The 20047-nt window shown below is 43.9% G+C and overlaps 1 protein-coding gene across 3 annotated transcripts in view; it reads right to left on the reverse strand.

The window, feature by feature from the left end:
* Positions 1-7597: 7597 nt before the first annotated feature.
* LOC119404659 (rho family-interacting cell polarization regulator 1) overlaps positions 7598-20047 on the reverse strand; it is a 102094-nt gene continuing 89644 nt past the window's right edge. For all 3 annotated transcript variants that reach the window (XM_037671251.2, XM_037671252.2, XM_049418957.1), the window contains 8 exons: positions 19519-19651; positions 18458-18607; positions 16957-17100; positions 16071-16220; positions 11778-11821; positions 11613-11696; positions 10678-10771; positions 7598-9233 (listed from right to left, as the gene is read on the reverse strand). In XM_037671251.2, the coding sequence (XP_037527179.1) occupies positions 9160-9233; positions 10678-10771; positions 11613-11696; positions 11778-11821; positions 16071-16220; positions 16957-17100; positions 18458-18607; positions 19519-19651 (873 nt within the window). In that variant the 3' untranslated portion in view covers positions 7598-9159. The remainder of the gene's footprint in view (positions 9234-10677; positions 10772-11612; positions 11697-11777; positions 11822-16070; positions 16221-16956; positions 17101-18457; positions 18608-19518; positions 19652-20047) is intronic.

A 20047-nucleotide genomic window follows, 5' to 3' on the forward strand; every position in this document is an offset into this window, starting at 1 on the left:
TGCCTGCATGCAGTAAAACAACAGAATATACTGTGTACTCACATTACCAAAGCAGACTAGAAAACCAATACAATGCTTTGTGCTCATGCTATGGATTTCTTTTTGTGACATGTGTCCCATAAACTGCTGTCCTGCGCAGGACAACTGTCAATTATGAAATAACTTGGGGTTGTTGCTTACGAGATACATTCTGGTATTTCTCTTCCTACGAGTGGAGAATGCATGCTATACAGTCACGGTGGTGTGACAAAGCAGCTCCAGCATAAATGAGGACAAAGGAGGATGACTTGTCCAATATGAACTTCAACCAGGTTTCACTACCACTGCTACTGTTGTTCAGTAAAAAATATGCCCACTTTATTGTCTCGAATGCCAGGTTGCAGATCAAAAGAAAAGAGCAGCTGCAAGGTTCTAGGTACTTGAATAAACACTTCGTTACCATAGCATCCCTTTTGTATTTGCTGGCCATAATCACCCTCAAATCAGCCAGCAACACTAGACTATACATTGTAAAAGGTAAAAACAGCGCAAAATAGATGAGACGAATGAATAACCACACAGGACGAGTGCTGACTAACAACTGACTGATTTATTGCTTCAATGCAATATAAAGGAAAATGGCGGGGACGCAAGTCGCTTGGAACTTCAAGCTACTCGTTAGAGCACTGCACGGGCCGATTTTTCCGGCCCGGGCCCGGCCCGGCCCGAAAATGCAATGCTCCGGCCCGCCCGAGCCCGGCCCGGTGTTCTTAAATGTGGCCCGTACCCGGCCCGGGCCCGAAAGGTTTGGGCCCGGCCCGGCCCGGCCCGGCCCGTTTCAGCTAGTTATGCCTTGAGCATAAAGGAGGCACTGTCCAACCTTCGGTTATTGTGAAGATACCTGCCGCACACAAGATATTTTCTAGAGATTGTTTTAGGAACTTCTTTCAGTGTCACGACTTTCACTGGTACTGTGCATACTTTCGGTGAATTACGCGCGCAACACTCTTGCGAAATGATTGCAGGGCAATATAAAATATAATTGGAGTCATAGCTGGCTCTTTCATGTACGCACGCAGTGCTAACCACGCCATCTCATTTTTGCATTTCAAAGAACAACTACAAAATATAATACCTGCATAAAGTGGAGAAAAAAAGCATGGCAGACATTTTTAGGTTCAGTCTACATCAACTGCATATGAGCTAGGGCTGTTCAGTAAAAGTAGCAAGTCTCCTGCAAACTTCATCTATTGCACAATGCAATGAAAAAAAAAAACGTGCTCTAGCTGCTTCTGGGAGGATTACACCAGGCTGGGCAGCGTTACATAAATTAAAGCTGTCGTGTTGACTCCTCGGCAGGCAGCTGCACCCAATCTACACTACGTTTTCGTGCTCTAAACAACAAGGTTCTTTGTCCTAGGGATGGTAAAATCGATGAACGATTAACCGATTAATCGATTAAAGGTCCACAATTAATCGATTAATCATAATTGATTTGTGCATTTCGATTAATCGAATTAATCGATTAAAACTATTGGATTAATCGATTACGGCATCCCCCACTCCCGCCCCCAACCTCGCCCCTTGGCCGGACCGCATGACTGCGAGGCGCGCTATCCTGAGACGCAGACGCTGAACGCTATCCACGCTGAACGCTATCCTTAGACGCAGGAAGTTGCAAAGCCGATTACAACTACTTTTTCTGGTTCTATTTGGGATGCCGTCGATCGCGCACTTCTACGCAATTGCGTTGCACTGGAGTACGATCCGATGAACTAAATGCCTTCTCAGTTCAAGACATACTATAGTAACCCTGTAGTCAATCGCCGCACCAATCCGAATTCACTTGAGACTTGGCACAGCATGCGAACTGGCCTAGATCATGTGTTTGACGTTGCAATGGAGTATTTGCCAATTCCTGCATTGTCAGTAGCATCCGAGCGCCTTTTTTCGCATGCTGGATGTATGGCGACCCAAAGGAGGTGTCGGTTGCTCGGACAACTGACATTTCTTCGCTCAGTAGAAAAAAGCATGTGGTTCGGAGCAGCAACCCCATGAAACAAAACAAAAGGGGACTGTTGAGAAAGTTAGCAGCACGGCGATTCGCCAACTTTCAAACGAGAAGTTGATTCTTTTCTGTAAATTTCATACGTGCCAGCGCATCGTCTTGTAGCTTATTTTGTTCGTGTTTGTTTTTTGCCGCGCTGTTTCATCGTGTTGCCGCATAAACGCATGTCTGCTTACATTTGGTAAACGAGTAGTTTTCATCACCTGTAGTGTCAATCGCAACTTTCTTTGTATTTTATTCAACCCTCAGATTTTACTCGTTTCTTGTGTAAGTGCGGCATTGTAATATGCGCTGCTTATTTACTCACTGGTTCTTAGTGCCGTTCTGTTTTACTCTTTAGCAAATAAAATATTGTTTACCAATGAAACAGAGAGAGAAAATGTATTATAAGGCAGAGAGGGTGGCCTGAGCTAGTACGCCCCTGCCTGCTACTCTGCACCGGGGAAAACGCAACGGGGCAAAAAGAGTGATGAAGTACGATGATGGGGAGATGATTAGGTAATCCGAATATACATAATAAGATACGTTTGCTAGCGTAAAGAGGACAACGACGCTAGTAACCATCTTTTATTTGCTGTATACCAACTAGCCCAACTGTCCGTCTTATAGGGTATATATACCGTTTTCATAATTGTTGAGCTAACTTTCCTACGATGCAGTTAGTCCAATTAATGGCAGCTAGTCACTTCTTCAAACAGAGTGTTCAAGCGTGGTTTGCTTGCGCTAGGACGCGGAAAGTGTAAACTCGGCTCTCTTGACACGAACACGCATAACAGACAAACGCGAGCACGTGCAACTACGACCTCGTCTTCTCTTGAAGCACGAAAGTTGCTGCCATTAGTTGAGAGAAAATGTAGTGCAGGAATGCGCACTCGCGAATTGTGAAAAGGCCCTTATAGACCCTTTATGTAATCCGCAACTTTACGCGTCGGCTTACCGAACGTCTAGCATCCAGTGCATTACTATTGAAGAAGTGACCTTGTAGCACTTAGTAATACTGTATGGTCGCATATTTAGGGAGAAATACAGCTTTCAGCTAGAGGCCCCCGTCTTCTGCTGTGACAAGAAAGGACAGTCGCGCAATTTATGTTGTAATATCTGGTACACTAGATAGCGCTCACAGTTCAGGATGTCCGCACAATTGAAAAGGTGTGAGTGGCGCCGTGTTACGGCAAAGATCAGGTGAAACCTGCGGAGTATACTGGCGCAGCTGCTGTTTTTTCTAGCCGGGAGGCAGAAACTCATGTCACTCTATTTCCCGCAATATTAATTAGAACTGACAGACAATAATGCCAAGGAAAGTATAGAGGATGTTATTTGTAATAATTGTGATGTCAATGTGAAGAAAGTAAAGTGGACGAAAAGATAACTTGCCGCCGGCAGGGACCGAACTTGCCACCTTCGAATAACGCGTCCGATGCTCTACCACTGAGCTACGGCGGCGGTCATACCCCGTCCACTTCATAGGGTACACATGTGCATTTAAACCTAGGAGTGTTAGTCAGCGCCGATCACAGCCATGGCGGCGAGTGTGGAACACTCTTTTTCTGCCTTTTGGCGTCACGTAGCAAGTGACCTTTTTTACGAGCTCGCAGCTGACCAATAATCCCTCGCATACTACCTGAAGGCACCAAGTCTGCCAGAACGAGGCCCTCGCTATGAATGAGGGAAAGAAGGTGACTTTTAAGGGCTCGTTTTTCTTTGTCATACACCCTTAACCTCCCCTATACTTTCCTTCGCATTATTGTCTGTTATTTCTAATTAATATTGTGTCTAACAAAGAAGAACGAGCCCCTAAAAGTAATTCGAAGGTCGCAGGTTCGGTCCCTTCCGGCGACAAGTTATCTTTACGTCCACTTCACTTTCTTCAGATTTATATCACTATTATTACAAATAGCAACCCCTATACTTTTTCTTGGCAATATTGTCTCTTAGTTCTAATTAATATTGTGTCTAACAAAGAAAAACGAGCCCCTAAGTGTCATCTTCTTTCCTTCTATTTCCCGCAGTTGCCTGTATGGATGGTCTGTTTGAGGCCAGTATATTTCTGTGTAATCTCTGCATAGGTGACCTCAAGAAAAAGATCGCGTCAGTCCGCAATTATAGTATTATGTAGGGCTTCCACAATATCTAACCGACAAACCGAGAAAAGATGACTTGCTTACTAGAGCGAGCGTCTTATTTAATTTCTCCTCGTCTCTCTTTTACCTTTCTCGGGATTTCCTCACCCTCCGCCACACTGCATGTTTCAACTGCGACTTTCCAACCAGTGTGGTCCCCGAACGCGCCTCCGGTTTCGATGAGCTCGAGTAGGCAGGGTTCGAGAAAATGCGACCTGCTGCCGAATAGTCCAGGGATGATGGCCACAGATGCTTGAATCCGCGACATCAACCAACGACGACGGGCCCCTTGTGTCCAGTGTGCGAAAGTGTGAATTTTCGCACACTGCACGCAAGGGGCCCGTCGTCGACACTTTCGAAAGGGGGAATTTTGGATCGCCAGCGCGTCTAATGAAAATATTTGGGCCCATATTAAACACGAACGATGCCTCTCAAACAAAGAGATATCGGTTTTAAAGCACCCATTAAAAATGTCGATTAATCGATTAAAAGATTCCACCGAAAGCAATTAACCGATTAAAGGCTAAATCGATTAACGATTAACGATTAATCGATTAAAAATTTTAATCGACCATCCCTACTTTGTCCCACCCTTCTTCCCCGAGTCACCGCCACCGCAGGGCCATAGATCTGTCAAAGCAAGGCACACCCGTTAACGAGCGAGCCACCGTCCTCGTGTCAGATGTGTGTACAGTAACGGTGTGTGGAATAAAGGGTGCTTGAAATAAAACTAATCAGTCTGCGTGTTGGTTATCCCCAGACTCCCGGATCGCTTCTCTAGCCTGATCACTCCAGTTGTGAGCCACACTCGGGGAAACGAGTGTCTCTATGGTCTGGCGCCTCACCACTAGTAATGGCAAAATCAACAACGGCGTTCGCCCTGTGATAAGAGTCGCTCCGCATCTTGCACTCAAAATGCACGAAAAACAGCTCCTGAGATATTAATGACTCACAAGTCGCGTTGGCCAGTCTACGGGCATGCGAGCGCAGCTGCATATTGGAAATGTTTCCCTAGATACGAACGCGCACATCTTATATACACTAATCTAGGCAGTTTACCGTTGCTTTCCTTACACGGTACCCAAGAACGTCTTTCACTCACTATAATGGCGGAAACTTATATTAGGCGTTTCTTGAAATCTCGTGTAGCATACCGATGGAGCAAAATTGTAGACGTCTTGTACTGTGCAATTTCTCTGCACGCCAATGCACTCCAGGTTGTTTAAATTACCCGGAGCCCTCAACGACGGCGCCTCATATAGCCTGGGTCGCTTCGGGAAGTTAAACCCCACAAAACAACAAAAACAAATCCACACAACGTACACACGCAATTATACATATACGTATGTGACCCGGGCCTAAAACGGGCCTGGCTCAGGCCCGAGCCCGACCCGAGCCCGAAGGTCATGGGCCCGAGCCCGGCCCGGGCCCGATCCAACAACCCCTTACCCGGCCCGGCCCGGCCCGCGGGCCGGGCCGGGCCCGGGCTTTCGGGCCGGCCCGGGCCCGTGCAGTGCTCTACTACTCGTCACGATACAGAGGGTAGAGCTGTCAATTGACGAGATTACAACTAGAGATTGCACCTAGGCACATGCGAGCGGTTCACTAACGCATGTGTCACCCCTTAGTTTAATAGCGAAGGCCTTGGCTATGAGACGACTGTACACGCTTGGGTATCCTCCTATGACTTTGCAGTCTCAGAACTCTGGTGTGTACCATGAAACATAAGTGACCGTTTGTAGGATGCACAGCCATCGTCGTCTATCAAGTTCCGCTCTCCTGCAAGAAGACTTACAGTCGCGCTCAATATGACTTTCGACATGGGGGCGCGTGGCCTCACGAGTTCCAAGATTGCATATGGCGTCAACTTGTCTTTATTTCAACAACTAAATGATATTTTCTTACTTGAGATCATACCCAAGTGGTAGAACAGCATTTAGTTATGGAAATAAGGGCTAGTGGAAGCCAAGTGCTGTCTTTGAACTGGTGAAGCCACGTGCTCCCGTGTTGCAAGTCATATTGAGCACGACCGTACATTGGACAAACGGGTCGTCTTAATCAGCGGCTAGGCGAGCATCATAACAATCGTCTAAAACAAGGCAGCAACATGGCGCTCCACTGCAGCGCGTGCAGGTGCACGCCAGAGTTCCGAGACTGCAAAGTCGTAGGAAGGTGCAATCTCAAGTTGTAATCTTGTCGATTAACAGCTCTACCTTCTGTATCGTGAGGAGTAGCTTGAAGTTCCAAGCGACTTGTGTGCCCGCCATTTTGCTTTATATTGCGTTCAAGCAATAAATCAGTTCTTAGTCAGCGCTCGTCCTGTGTGGTTCTTCGTTCATCTCATCTATTTTGCGTTGTTTTTACCTTATATAATGTGTGACCAACTAGCCCAACGAAAAACACTTCTTAGACTACACAGTACATTTATTTGCATTGTAATGTACCAATTGGTAGTCTGCAGGCAACAGCGTGGAAGCTGCACAAGCAGTGCATTCGTAAAATTTGCACTCCACGTCCCCCCCCCCTCCCCCGAATGAAATTGCTTCCTCTATACATTACAACTTATGGACATCAGGTTGCATCAAATTGCATACTTGTGCACCTTTGCGATTACAGTATGGCATGTGCTATGTCTTGGTCATGAAGGCACACGATGCACTGTAGCTGCTGGTAACAAACGTGTTGCTCTGCTCATTTGGTGAGAAGTGTGTGCAGACCTTATACCTTTCATGCGATATTTGCATTGTACGCACGTGTCGCAACCTAAAAAGATAAAACAATCTTGTATCAAGTTGTATGACTTGTACACAGTGTATCTTTTACATGTGATGGACATTTCCATTTCTCTGTAAGTGCAGAAGCTTGTTTATTATAATCGTGAAATTAGTTTTGTGTCTGCTGCATCTTCATCCTTTTCTCCACCCTGCAAAAGCTTGTTAAATTATCGTGCAAATAGTCATAGTTAGCGTGTGCAAAAGAAACTCAATTCAGAGGTAAATGTGAGAAAAATATAGCATTAGGTTGGGGGATGGGGCACTGGTGAGGCCAAGCAATTCTGGACTATAAGAGTGATCAAGAGCACTGCACACAGGCCTCGCACCTCCACGAGCATGCATGATACGAGACTGACATCGAACCGTCCGCGTTGTGAAAATACGGCAAGCGTCTCGACGCACTTGCTTGTATGCGCAACCTTATTATGCACGCATTTGTGATGTCTCGGAGCATCAAGTTTAAGTGCTAGATACCCACCGTTCAAGTCCTGCCGTAGGAACATCTTTATGTTTGGTATTTACTTAGAAACACCACTTCCGTCCGACCCCAATACACAGCTACACAAACACTGCCGGCTTCAGATTGACTCAGAATGCAATTTTTCCAAGCCAACAGTCCTATTGCTAATGCAACAGAATGAGATGCACAACCAAGTCATGCAATAACTTGTTTATTAAAAACCAGCACTCAAGTCTCGAGGATTTGGCAGATGCTTCATCTTAGTGGCAACAGAAAAAAAAAAGTTGGGGCGGGAGTGGGGTTGGAACATCTCTCGACGCTAATAAAGAAACATTTCGCTGACTTTTCTTCGTCTCTCTGGAATGATAACAAACAACCAACTTTGCTGACTAGACTGCATGGGTGGCGCTGGTCAGAGAAAGTACTACTAGTAGTGCTTCGATCAGTCATCGGAACAGGATAGCCATTGCACTGTCGATTCCCGTTAGCAACATGGCACGCTGGCAAGCTTGCAAACATGCGTCATCAATATGAGCATGCTGTCAACTCTCACGTAGCTTCGCTCAAGTGATATGCATGGAGCAATGCAGGCACACCCGACAATAAGCACAGTATTTTAAGAGGAAGCCTCACGTCGCATGCTCTTATAAAATACACTCGAATAAAAATCTTCTTGGCCATCACACAAAAGAAATATAACTAAAATCTATAGTTGAATACAACTTTAGAAGTCCGCGGCATTTCCTCCTCAAAGGCGGATGCACGCAAGCCTGCGCCAATGGGCGTGCACTTCGGACTGACGTCATGAGCCGGACGGCTGGTGACCCCGCCTTCGGAGAACATTGCCGAGTGCATGAGTGGGGCTATTTCTTTAGTCGGGGAAGTTATCAGCTGAATCACTTCGGCCGTGTGGGCGGGACCTTTCCTGACTTCTTAAGTTGTACCCGACTATAGTAGCTGTAAAGTGCAGATGATTCAGGCTATCAACTATTTCTTTACAAAAAAAAAGTGATGAAAAACCAGAATATTTAACTAAGGCATCATGCTTGCAACTCAACTCTGCAGTGAAAGATGATATCCCAATTGAGTAAGCTGCACTTTTAGATCCACATGATTCATAATTTTGAACTTGCTACATTTGGTGATTAATTTCGATTAATTTCATTCAAAATGCCAGTAGCCTAATCTGAGCACTTCTGTGCTCTGCACGTATCTGCATGTGAAAATCAGAGTTGACCCTGAGTGAAAGCTTCCTCTTCACCTTTTCTCACAGAAATTATGAAAAATAAGAAAAGCTTAAAAACAAAGAAAAGAGACATGGCTGTGCAGCACAGCTGCGCTGCTTGATGAGAAAGAATCGAAAACGCCTAGAAAAGAAAAAGTCTGTAAATAAACATCAGATGAAACCAGCATGATCAGCTTAAAAATTAAAAAAGAAAACATGAAACACCTGAAATAAAATAACTCTCACTGAATATCTTGATATTATTTACAAAAGCAGCAGCAGCAAATAAACAGGAACTCAAAAACAAAGGCTCGATCGTAGCCTGGCAGATGCCTACACGACCAGCCGCAAAATGAAACAATGTCTTGGCCTCACACTGCGGGTCGAGTGGTTTGCTTGGTCTTAAGTACTGGAAGCTGGAATCACTAGAGAGCATGCATGGGTGTTTGGAAGGGAGGAGAGGGGTGTCAAAATATAGACGCTCTTCAAGCACACATTTGTTCGTGGAGGTCTAGGCTACTGCTGACAGAGCTCTACTTGACGGTCAGACCCTGGAAACCGTGTGCAACCAACTGGGACTGCTGGAACTCCCTTCGCCCGTCTTCTCCTGAAATGAGTGTACAACGGCAGAACATTCAGAGGCATTCATGCAATGCCTACATCTTCATAGGCACTGCACTGGGACAGTAGGACAGTCGTGTGCAATATGAAAGGGAACAAAAACTAGTACTTTCAAGAGGCCATAGTGGCTAAGTGCAGTTGCCAAGCACAGAAGTGTTCATAACGTACACTACATCTTCAAGTGGAAAAGTACCTCTTGCAAATAAAGCATCAGATTCATATCACAAATCACAGGTAATCATTGCTTAAACAATAAGTGTGTTCTAGGCTTATGCGAATAGTAAATTTTAGGTTTGAAGCGAATTCGAAGCGAATAGTGATTTTGGTCGAATAATTTCGAATCGAATTCAAATAGTATATATCACATATTATAATGAAAAACTAGCATATTTGTCATGACCCAACAAACCTGCACAATACTTTCTTTAAATTGTAACAAGGCATGTGCAAATGTCATTCTTTTTATTTCAAAGGGAAGTGGAAGCAACTTTGAATAGTAGCAGGATTTGACTTTTGGTAGGATGCAAGTGATAACCTGTAAAATATGTTAAGTTTTAAAATTTACTATACTTAGAGCATATAAGCCTGTATAAAAAGCTTTTAAACTTAAAAAATGATGAATCGATGTGAGAGTACTAATATGTTCATTTAGCCTTGAAGTGGGACTTCGCGGCAGCGCAGATTTTCCCTGGAAAGGTGTATTCACGGTACAGCATCCCTCCACTGCAGTGAAACCACCTTTACAGGGGGGTTACAAGCGGACTAATACACACTCATTCGTTCATTTCGAATAGTACTTCGAAAAACTAGAGATAAAATTCGAGCAAAATAAATTAGTAAGGAAGCGATAACATAAACAGACTTCGTCCATTGATAAGTGGGCACCACAAAGGTGATGATAAGGCCGAGATAAAGGTTACGAGTTTTGAAGGACTACAATAGTTGCATTGACCACAAACAAAGAGCAAGAACGGGAGAAAGAAGGAATGAAGAGGAGAACAGCTTTGAACAGATCTTTTTCCAGCCTTTTTTATCACGCACATGTGCAGATTAGAACAACTTTCCCACTGATGCTGTAAATATTACCAATATAACGGCCTTTTTCGTAAACTTTTAGCAAACATTGTATAACCAGGAATATTATTTCAATTTGATGTTTTTTATAATAATAGCTGTATAGAAAAGAAATTGTTGTAGCTTACATTGGGTTTCGTTTATTTATACACAGCAGGAAACTTCTGTAGCTTACTATACTGCATTTTGCTTATTCTATCACTGCACTTTGTTTATTTCTCATGTATCATATTTTGTACCCTTTGCTATATATAATTCCTCTGCCACCGAGAATATGAGAAAAGAACAAATAAATAACTTCAGGCTTAAGTAACCATTGCTCTATAAAAAGCAGGGATGGGGTAGTTGTCACCTACCGAACGAGAACAGTGCTTCTTTGGCTTGTTGTCGCACTTTGGCCACTTCGTCTGCATAGGAGAGGTGCACCAACTCCTCCATGTACTCCTGAGCCTGAAAAGAAACCAACAGATGTGTCAGCAACTTTTACTCCAGTTTTTTCTGAAGTACAGCAAGTACATCTATTGAATAGGAACAGCTTGTAACAGACATTGCAGTATAATCCAGCAAACACTTATTTCTACGTTTTGATTTCAAGCTTGCGCAATTCAAGGACACTCACGAAGGAGCTGCCCTATTGCACTACATTCATTGAAACAAACTCTGCATATCACGCAGGCTTGGTTGGTTGAGATTGGACAATTTACTTTCCCGCTTTGAGCCTTCTGTGGTGATATCGGTAATGTAGATATTTTGTCTGGCTATTCCCGCTGTTTGGCACAGAAAGTAGAACAGCAATGGTCCACAGCCTGCAAAAGCGAGCTCTTGCACCCTCTATATTCAAAGATGTTCTTTACCAAAAGGCCTGTGACAAACAGGAAGAGTTCAATATCGCTAATTGCTTTCCTGAGTGACACTGGGCTTATTAACGATTGGCCACGCACCCCTGCTATCAACAAACGAGAGGCTCAGGCGGGAAAAGTGTCAACTATGCATGCCAGGCTAACCTCGCATGCTATACCACCATTACCACCGCTTTGCATCTTGTGCCTGTATCTTTTATCAATGTCCATTTGTCTTTCCTTTGCTGTTTTTTTAGTCAGGGCATGAAATGCCATCATCACGGAGCTCAACTGATGAGTAGTGAAAATTGCATCTTTTGGCAGAGTCCCATGCCAACTCTGTAGCTACAATCTCCAGATATATGAATTAAATATCATTATGTAAAAGTATCTGTCTACATCAGCAGCTTTCCCATTAAAAAATTCTGTGGTTGAATTTTGCAACTGCTTACTTGTAGAAAAGACAGGGCCCTGCAGCATCCCTGCCTTGTGAGTGCAGCATCAGCCTCCAATCCTTCAACCAGCAGCGCACAGATCTGCAAAGAGATGCACGGGCTTGAGGAATCCATAAATAACTATGCCCTAACACGTTCCCTACTTGTAGGGGTAATAATTACCTGAGCTTTGGAAGTGACTTTCGCTGCTGCCTTCAGGTATTGTTCTGTAAGAAAACGCCAATAATATCAGGTATGATGCCTTCTCCCAAGAAGAGATGGTTTGCTAAGTCTGACAAAAAGAGATGATTGACACTACATTCTTTTTAAACAACCATGTATCTGCCAGCTTGCGAACTTTCAAATTTGTGACAATACTCACAGACAAACAAAGATGGCGGGGTGACCGCATTGCAAAAGGAAGCGGTGTACATTAGAACGGAAATTAAATTCTGGGGCTTTATGTGCCAGAACAATGGTATGATTGTGACCGCCTGGAATTTTTGTAACGTGCACCTAAATGTACGTGGGTGCTCTTGCATTTTGCCCCCATTGAAATGCGATCGCCATGGCTCAGGAATCGAATCCACGTCCACAATCTTAACAACACAACACCCTGGTCACTAAATCATGGCGGGTATATGCACTTTTGTTTACCCTCAGCACATAAGGAGCAGCAAGCGAGGAACAGCTGACTTAGATACCATCAAAAATTTTAAGGCCTTTTCATTTTCAGTCTTGCTCACCACCAACCATAGTGAAGGTTAAAATTTCAATAATATATAAATTTTCATATAAAGAAGTAAAGTGCCAATTTTACTGACTTCCTTAATGTTGAGGTTTAACTGTATATTTGAAGTTTGTTACGTGGAGGTTGGATTACTGCATTTTAAGTTCAGTGTGGCAAAGGAGTATCTTTACCTCTTTCAGAATCCTCATCTTCCAGGGACAGCTCTAGCTCTATCATAATGACACACGGGATTAAACAGTAAATTGACGGAACTGATAACCAAATTCTTGAAGTTGAGCATTTCTACAGAAGTGCCTGTCTGATAGGGTTAATTAGGGCTTTTGAATGGCTCCAACAAAAAAAAAGGGGTGGGGTATTTTCTTGTTTTGTAACTAGCTCGATTCCTTCTTCAGGGGGAGCGATGGTGGGAAAGATGGGAGGAGGGAGAGGAGAGGTCGTTGAGCTTTGACAAAGAAAAAGTGGTAGTTACCGTATTTACTCGAATCTAACGCGCACCTTTTTTCCGGGAAAACGAGTCCAAAAATCGCATGCGCGTTAGAATCGAGTACCGAAAAAAAAAAAAAACTCGGTTATCGTATTGCCATCGACATTTCAAAATGGCCGCCTCCTATGCGCATAGAGTTAATATACTGACTCTAGAGGAAAAGCTGGGCCGCGAGACCTATAACCACAAGAACGCTGACATCTTGGAACGTTGTCATTCTTGCCATCACATATCAATCCTAAACAAGCATCTTCGCAATTAAAAACTTGCGGATATTGTTTTGTGTTTATTTTGAATACTTCTACGAAAGAATACGACGGCTATTTATGCAATTTACTGCGCGCGGAAAGGAGCGTTTGCAGGCTTGTTAACTAGATGGCACCACCATATCAACACTCGCGAGTACGCGAGTGTGTGCTTGCGGCCAATTGCGCCGGTTTGCGCGTCGTGTTAAAGCCCCTGAAACTTCGTTCGCGACGTGTATCTCGTAGTTGTCATAGTATCCTGTTGTGTGCGTTTTCTGTCGCCGCATACCACTCGACTTCATGTGACAGCCCTTTTTTCTTTCGAGCTGGAACCTTCAGTCAGTGCATCAGTGCAAACCAGGACGGACGGCAAAGAAGAGATGAGACAAGTCCTGAAAGTTACGTACGAACTGGTCGCAACCGATTTTTTAAATACTTTTTAACGGCGATAAAGCTTCGTGGGCCGTGTAACTTTAGTTTCGATTGAAGCTTTCGGGAGATGTCTCACTCACATTCGCCGCTGCATGCTGCAATAGACATTTTTCTGCTTTACGGCTCTCTGCGCTGAAGTGCGGCAGCAATGAGCTGAAAAAGAACGTGGGTACAGGTGTCTCGTCATTGCAAGTCGAATCAGCGCGCGACCACGGCCTACGGACTTTGCTTCGAGCTGCGAATCTGTCGAGTGACCTTTGTGCCAGCGAACGGAGAAACTTTGGTAGGGAGTGCCTAGTAAAAAGCATGCACGAACAGGTGGAAATTTTAACTGTTATCATCCGGACCACCTGCACAGACAACCGTACACTAACACACGGCTTCACGCGTCAAAACACAGCTGATGTTCTCTGAACAGCGCGTAGCTGCCTTAGGTTGGTAGATTAAAACTGATTACTACCGTCAAATGTAGCGAGCGTCTCAGGGTCTGGTAACGCTGGCAACGATCGTTTTGTTCCATCATGGCGGAACCCATGCGGTTATAGGTTTCAATGCATGGGCCCTATGGGGAGCTTTTCCTCTAGAGTCAGTATATTAACTCTATGCCTACGCGCCTTGGCCATTTCTGTCATTTTTTCAGTTCGTACGTGTGCTGAGGAGATTGTCATCCCGTTCTGCGTTCGCATCGACGGCATGGAAGTGCCGACTCCAAATACTCGACTAGTGTACCACGATGCCGCATTTAAAAGAATAGTTATTACATGTGCAGAGAGACGGACGGAAATCGGGCCGCATCGCGGTCGTTCGGAGTTCCCGAAACGTGCGTGCGAGACTGGCGCAAACAGAAGCAAAAGATTTTTTTACAGCAAAGCTTCACGAAAAAGTTTCTGTGGACAAAAGCAGGGCCGGTTTCCCGAAATCGAAGAGTGTTGACAGCGACAAGGAGTTGTGCGACAGCGACGAGGACTGATCCATTACGCGACTCGTATCGCCGCCGTAGTGGTGACAGTTTTAGCGGCAAGGCCCGCTTTTTGACTGTGTTTTACTTTTTTGAAACTTTAGTTCTTTAAAACCCAAATACTTGTTCTTCTGAATGTGCGAAGTTTGACTCCTACGGACTTTTTTTGTTCTTTTCTCTCACGAAAAATGGGTATGCGTTACAATCGATGTATTACTTTTTTTTTTTTTGGTCGCGGAAAACGGGTGCGCGTTACAATCGAGGGCGCGGTAGAATCGAGTAAATATGGTAATAATTAGAGCTGTGCGAATAGCAAAATTTTGGGTGCGAAGCGAATTCGAATAATAAAGATTGAGTGCGAATCGAATCGAATAATTTCGAATAATTTTCGAATATTTCTCGAACATTTTTCGAATAATTCGAAGTGAAATTACAGAAAAAGTTGCAGAGAATCCCTAAGTATGTTCTTGTGAGATAGCAACATGAAAGTGTTTCTTTTCGCTAGGTTGATGAAGCGCTGGTGGGGTCATATTTCATAGTTGTCTTTCTTATCAAGAATGAGGCAGTGTAGAGGCCGAATTGTATTTATGTACATGATTTGGTGCAGCCAAAGTGTTGCCGACAACACTTTACACGTGATAGGCAGAGATGCCATTTCCTCAGCCTCTCCTCCTCTTTCAACTTCTGTGGAAGGCCAACTGATGTGGCAAACAAGGGTGTGCTCCATTCAAGTCCGGAGTTCCAAATCTGCCTCGTAGACGTCGATATATCGGAACATCTGAAATGTTGGATGCTAAAAAGCTTCGGCGTCCGATTTTTCGGACTTCCTGCCCAAATTTCGAGTCCAAAACAGCATTAATTGAGCCCCCAACTCTGCCACATCATTCATCTCCATATTGGAACCAGCGTTTTCTCGAGTTAATACATTTGCGACCGTAGCGGAGCTTGAAAGGCAGCTTTGCTGCAATACGGGGGTGTGATGAGGTGAAGCATATTGAAAATCTAGGGACCACTTCCAAACTGACGTTGGCCGTCTCTTGGCTAAGTTCGACTGTAACGGACCTTGAAAGGCAGCTTTGCCGCAATACGGGGGTGTGATGAGGTGAAGCATATTGAAAATCTAGGGACCACTTCCAAACTGACGTTGGCCGTCTCTTGGCTAAGTTCGACCGTAACGGAGCTTGAAAGGCAGCTTTGCCGCAATACGGGGGTGTGATGAGGTGAAGCATATTGAAAATCTAGGGACCACTTTTAACCGGACTTTGTCCCTTGGCTAGGTTCGACCGTAACGGAACTTCAAAGGCAGCTTTGCCGCAATACGAGAGTGTAATGAGGTGAAGCATATTGAAAATCTGAAGGGGTCACTTTCAATCGGACGTTGACTGCATTTGTTTTTGGCAAGTTCGAATAGTTCGAATAGTAAAATTTGAGTGCGAATCGAATCGAATAGCATACACTATTCGAAAAATATTCGAAATTTCGAATATTCGCACACCCCTAGTAATAATCATCAAATAACTAAGGCTTATGGGTGCAGGAAATTGCTAATGTACTAGTAGTGAAACAACTTCAGAAGCCAAACCATGTGCGAATAATTAAGGCTCACCTGCTAGATTCGAGAGCTGGCGATCCCCGCAGACCAGAATTTGAGAAACAGCAAATACCAGCTCCTTGGTAGGCACTACATTCTTTAGTGCTGACAGTGTCCTCTTCACAATGGGTAGCTCACGCGAGGACAGTGAGTCAAGGACCTTCACTGCAACGTTGAAGATGAAAGACAGATTTCAAGTTGCAGCACGTATTGACACATTTGGGGAGTCCAAGAATCAAAAGGAGCAGCACACTTATTGCAGCTGTCGTGACTAGTAGGAATTTATTGCAGCATCGTTTTATAGTTGAATATTTTGTTGTGCATGTACATTGAAAGTGATAAAGAAACATAGTTCAACAAGATAGCATTGTTCATGCCAATTCGGTGGTACAACCCTTACTACCTAGTCCATTTTTTGCTCTCGTTCTATCGTGATGTGAACAATATGAGTATTCAGCATAGTTTATAAAGCTCATGATAAGGTCAATTCATCAAGTGTACTTTTCATAGATTTAACAAAACATTTTAAGAAAACATTTAGCAAAAAGAAAGGTTGCTTTGTAAAGCACTAAATGAGCAGCAGCACAGTTTATGACAAACGAAAATGAAACAATACTGTTGACACTATCTTAGTGTTCCAGAAGTGCAAGCAAATATCGCAGCATGATTCCACTGTTTTCCTTGTCGTCATAGATCGCCTGCTTTTGTTATAGTTGCAACTGCTGGCTTTTGAATGCTACTGATGTTACCGCTGTCACTCTCACTGCCATTTTTGTCTCATGACTGACTAAATATAGGACTAATTTGTGTTCATTTCCATCAACTTCATGTAAGTCACACATGTTGCACTCATGCAGTGGTGCACAGAGAATGAGTTTCACAGTGTCTCGTATGTACTTACACTCGGCTTCCAACTGCTCCACGTGATCCATGAAAAGTGTGCTGCCCAGCTGGGCAAAGTATGTCTGGAACTGCAGCACCGTCACCAGCATGTCAGGCTCCAGTCTTGTGACATCCAGCATTTTCTGTAGCACCACTAGCACCACTGTAACAGGAATGTACGAAGTCGCCGCTTTGCATACATGAAGGACGCACACAAGGAGCCACTTACACATGCATGCCCCTAAATGCACAAACACAAACTTACATGCTGAGAACAGCATTAACGTTCTGGCTATGACAGGCATAGCATTCAAGGCTAACCTGCCAATGGTCAAAGCTGTGGGTGTTGCAGCCGAAGTCAGTTATGGAGTCAGAACCTCACTCTGGAGTAGGTAGATATGAAAGGGGGGAGGGGGGATGTTTTCGGATAGATGTTGATACTAAGGGGTTACCACAGTTATTTAGCTCATAACCTGTTTTTTCTTTTGGGAAGATGTCATGAATGTTTTTTATTCTTTATGATTTGTATCACTGCATGCAGTCTTAGAATTCATATTTACATCTTTGTAGCCTTTTCGTAATATTGTGATTATCTGGCATGTTCGAACTTCCATGCATTTGTTTCTTCACAGCATAATTACTAGCAATGTTCTCTCATTTGTATAACTGTAAGCTGTCTAAACTAACGTATTCTGAAGCTCTCCTTACCCAATGCCCTCTTTGGCAGTGTTAGGCATCTTGAATAAATGAATACTGATAACTTGTGAGATGGCTTTGGTAAAAGCTCTAATGCTAGAATGACATCTGCCTACTTGGCTGTGCCCTTCACCACAGCTCAATGAGGAAACAAAATATGGTTCAAGCCCTTTATCACAAGAGACATCAACAGAATAAGGAAAAGATAAAAGCTTAAAAAATTATGCAGACGAAACAATCTGGGCAGACATGAGAGGATGTGATAAGATTCGAAGCCAGGAAAACCTCAAGAGCTAAAACACATGCACTGATGCAATAATAACCAGGAAACAAGCAGTGCTGAAAACAGGCCTGACACATAAAGAACACAGGGCAATGTACAGACTGCCAACTAAAAGGTTTTATTCATGCAAAATGGCTTTATGCACCTAAAACCGAATGCATAAACCAGGTGTGCAAAGTCACCTTGCGTAAATACTAAAACCTTTCAGTTGGCAGTCCACACGTCGTCCTATGCTCTCTTTTGTCTAGTCCAGTTTTCAGTGCTGCTTGTTTACCAGTCATGTAGCAACCAACTCACCGACGTGCGTTAGCTCAAGAAATAACCAATACACTGAACGAACGAAAGAAGGGGAATTTTAAGGGCTTGTCTTCTTTGTTAGACACAACCTTAATGAAAACCAACAGACAATGAAGCCAAGGAAAGTATGGGGGACATTATTTGTAATCTTTCAACTGTTTTGTACTTAGTGTTGAGGAAATTAAAGTGGACGAAAATACAGCTTTGAATGAAAGCATGAAAAAAAAGGGGGGGGGGGGCTTGCCTCTTTCAGAAACGGCTCCATTGTTCAGGCGGGAGCGGACGAGCCGGGCCAGTGGGTCACGCAGCCTTGTCAAGGTTGTGACTAGGCCATCGTTGGTGCCCATCTGACACCACAAGTGACCAATGTCGTCCTCCTCAACAAGTTGAGATCCTGGTAAATATGAGAACACCTCTGTTTATGGCATTGTTGACAGAAGCAATTACCGTATTTACTCGAATCTAGGCCGGCCCCGATTCTAAGCCAACCCCCGAAATTTGCAAGGCCAGAAAAAAAAACTTAATCATTGTACTCTAATCTACGCTGACCACTTTTGCCGCTGCTTCAATGCAATTGAACGCAGAGCTACTGAGGATGCGGTTTGTGCTCATTCAGTTCAGACATTTCTAGAGTCAATCAGGAAAGTTCTACCTCAAGCCACTTCTTGGATTTCAATGACGCCAACAGAGCCCTTGAAGGTATACATTGAACTTTTGGTGAAAAGGACAGTAGGGCAGTGAGAGGGGGGTTAAGACAGCCTCACTGGGGCAGGGGTGTTATAACCCCCAAAACCACTCTCTCCTTGGTGCGCCACTGGTTCATGGTCCAGTTCATGGGACTCCATGAAAAAACGCATTTCAGTTTGATTCTAGTAAATGTCTGCATTGTGCAGTCCTTGTATTTTTACAAGTATTTCCAGAGGTTATAGATAACCTTATTTTCATCTCAAAGTGGGAATCGCAAGTTTAAGCGAACCGGTGATATCCCAGTTAAGGGCGCATGAGCAAAGTTTTAATTCGGCAGATACAGATAATCAGTGGTGTAACGAAGTACCAGAATGAGCACCAAGGGAAGGTAACACACAGTTGAGATTGTACAAAAATTAGATTACACAAAATCTATGAAATCATAAAAATTGTTAGATGAGAAATCTGGGGCATGTATAGGCTTAGATTTGTTTACATAGGAAAGGGGGCACTTGTGGATCTCTAGTATTTGTAGCAAAGTGAGCTGCAAAAGCTGCATAAACAGTCTGCAGTTATGATTAGATTGTGAAAAACAAATATGCCTCGAGAGACACATACCATAAAGTTGCCTCCTATCTTCAGCAAATCTGTTTGCCACACGCAGCAACTTGTACAAAAGCCTAGACTGGTGCTGCAGTTTTTCTATAGAGGTCCTCTCCCGACACCGGAGCGGTCCAAAGGTGCCCAAGCTCTGCAAACGGAGCCAGGAACATATCAGTTTTTGTCCATGCAGTATATTGCAGTTTTACCTGCCAAAAACCACAATATGATTATGAAGCCCACGATAATAGGAGACTTTGGGTTAATTTTGACTACCTGACGAATTCTGTAACGTGCACCTTAATCCAAGTACATGCGTGTTATTGTATTTTGCCCTCATCAGCCTCATTACTCTCAATAGATATAACATATTCACAACAGTGACACCTGATCATAACAAGGCAACATCTTGGAGCTCAAACTAACAAACTAAACTTGATAATGCACAAGCTCCTTCACACACTTGCACTTGTGCTATGGCACCACTACACGAAGGTTATCCTCAAGAGAAAGAATACACATGCTTGCCTTTAACTTGGGTACCAAT

The sequence above is a fragment of the Rhipicephalus sanguineus genome, chromosome 9 (assembly GCF_013339695.2).
Source record: "Rhipicephalus sanguineus isolate Rsan-2018 chromosome 9, BIME_Rsan_1.4, whole genome shotgun sequence".
NCBI lineage: Eukaryota > Metazoa > Arthropoda > Arachnida > Ixodida > Ixodidae > Rhipicephalus > Rhipicephalus sanguineus.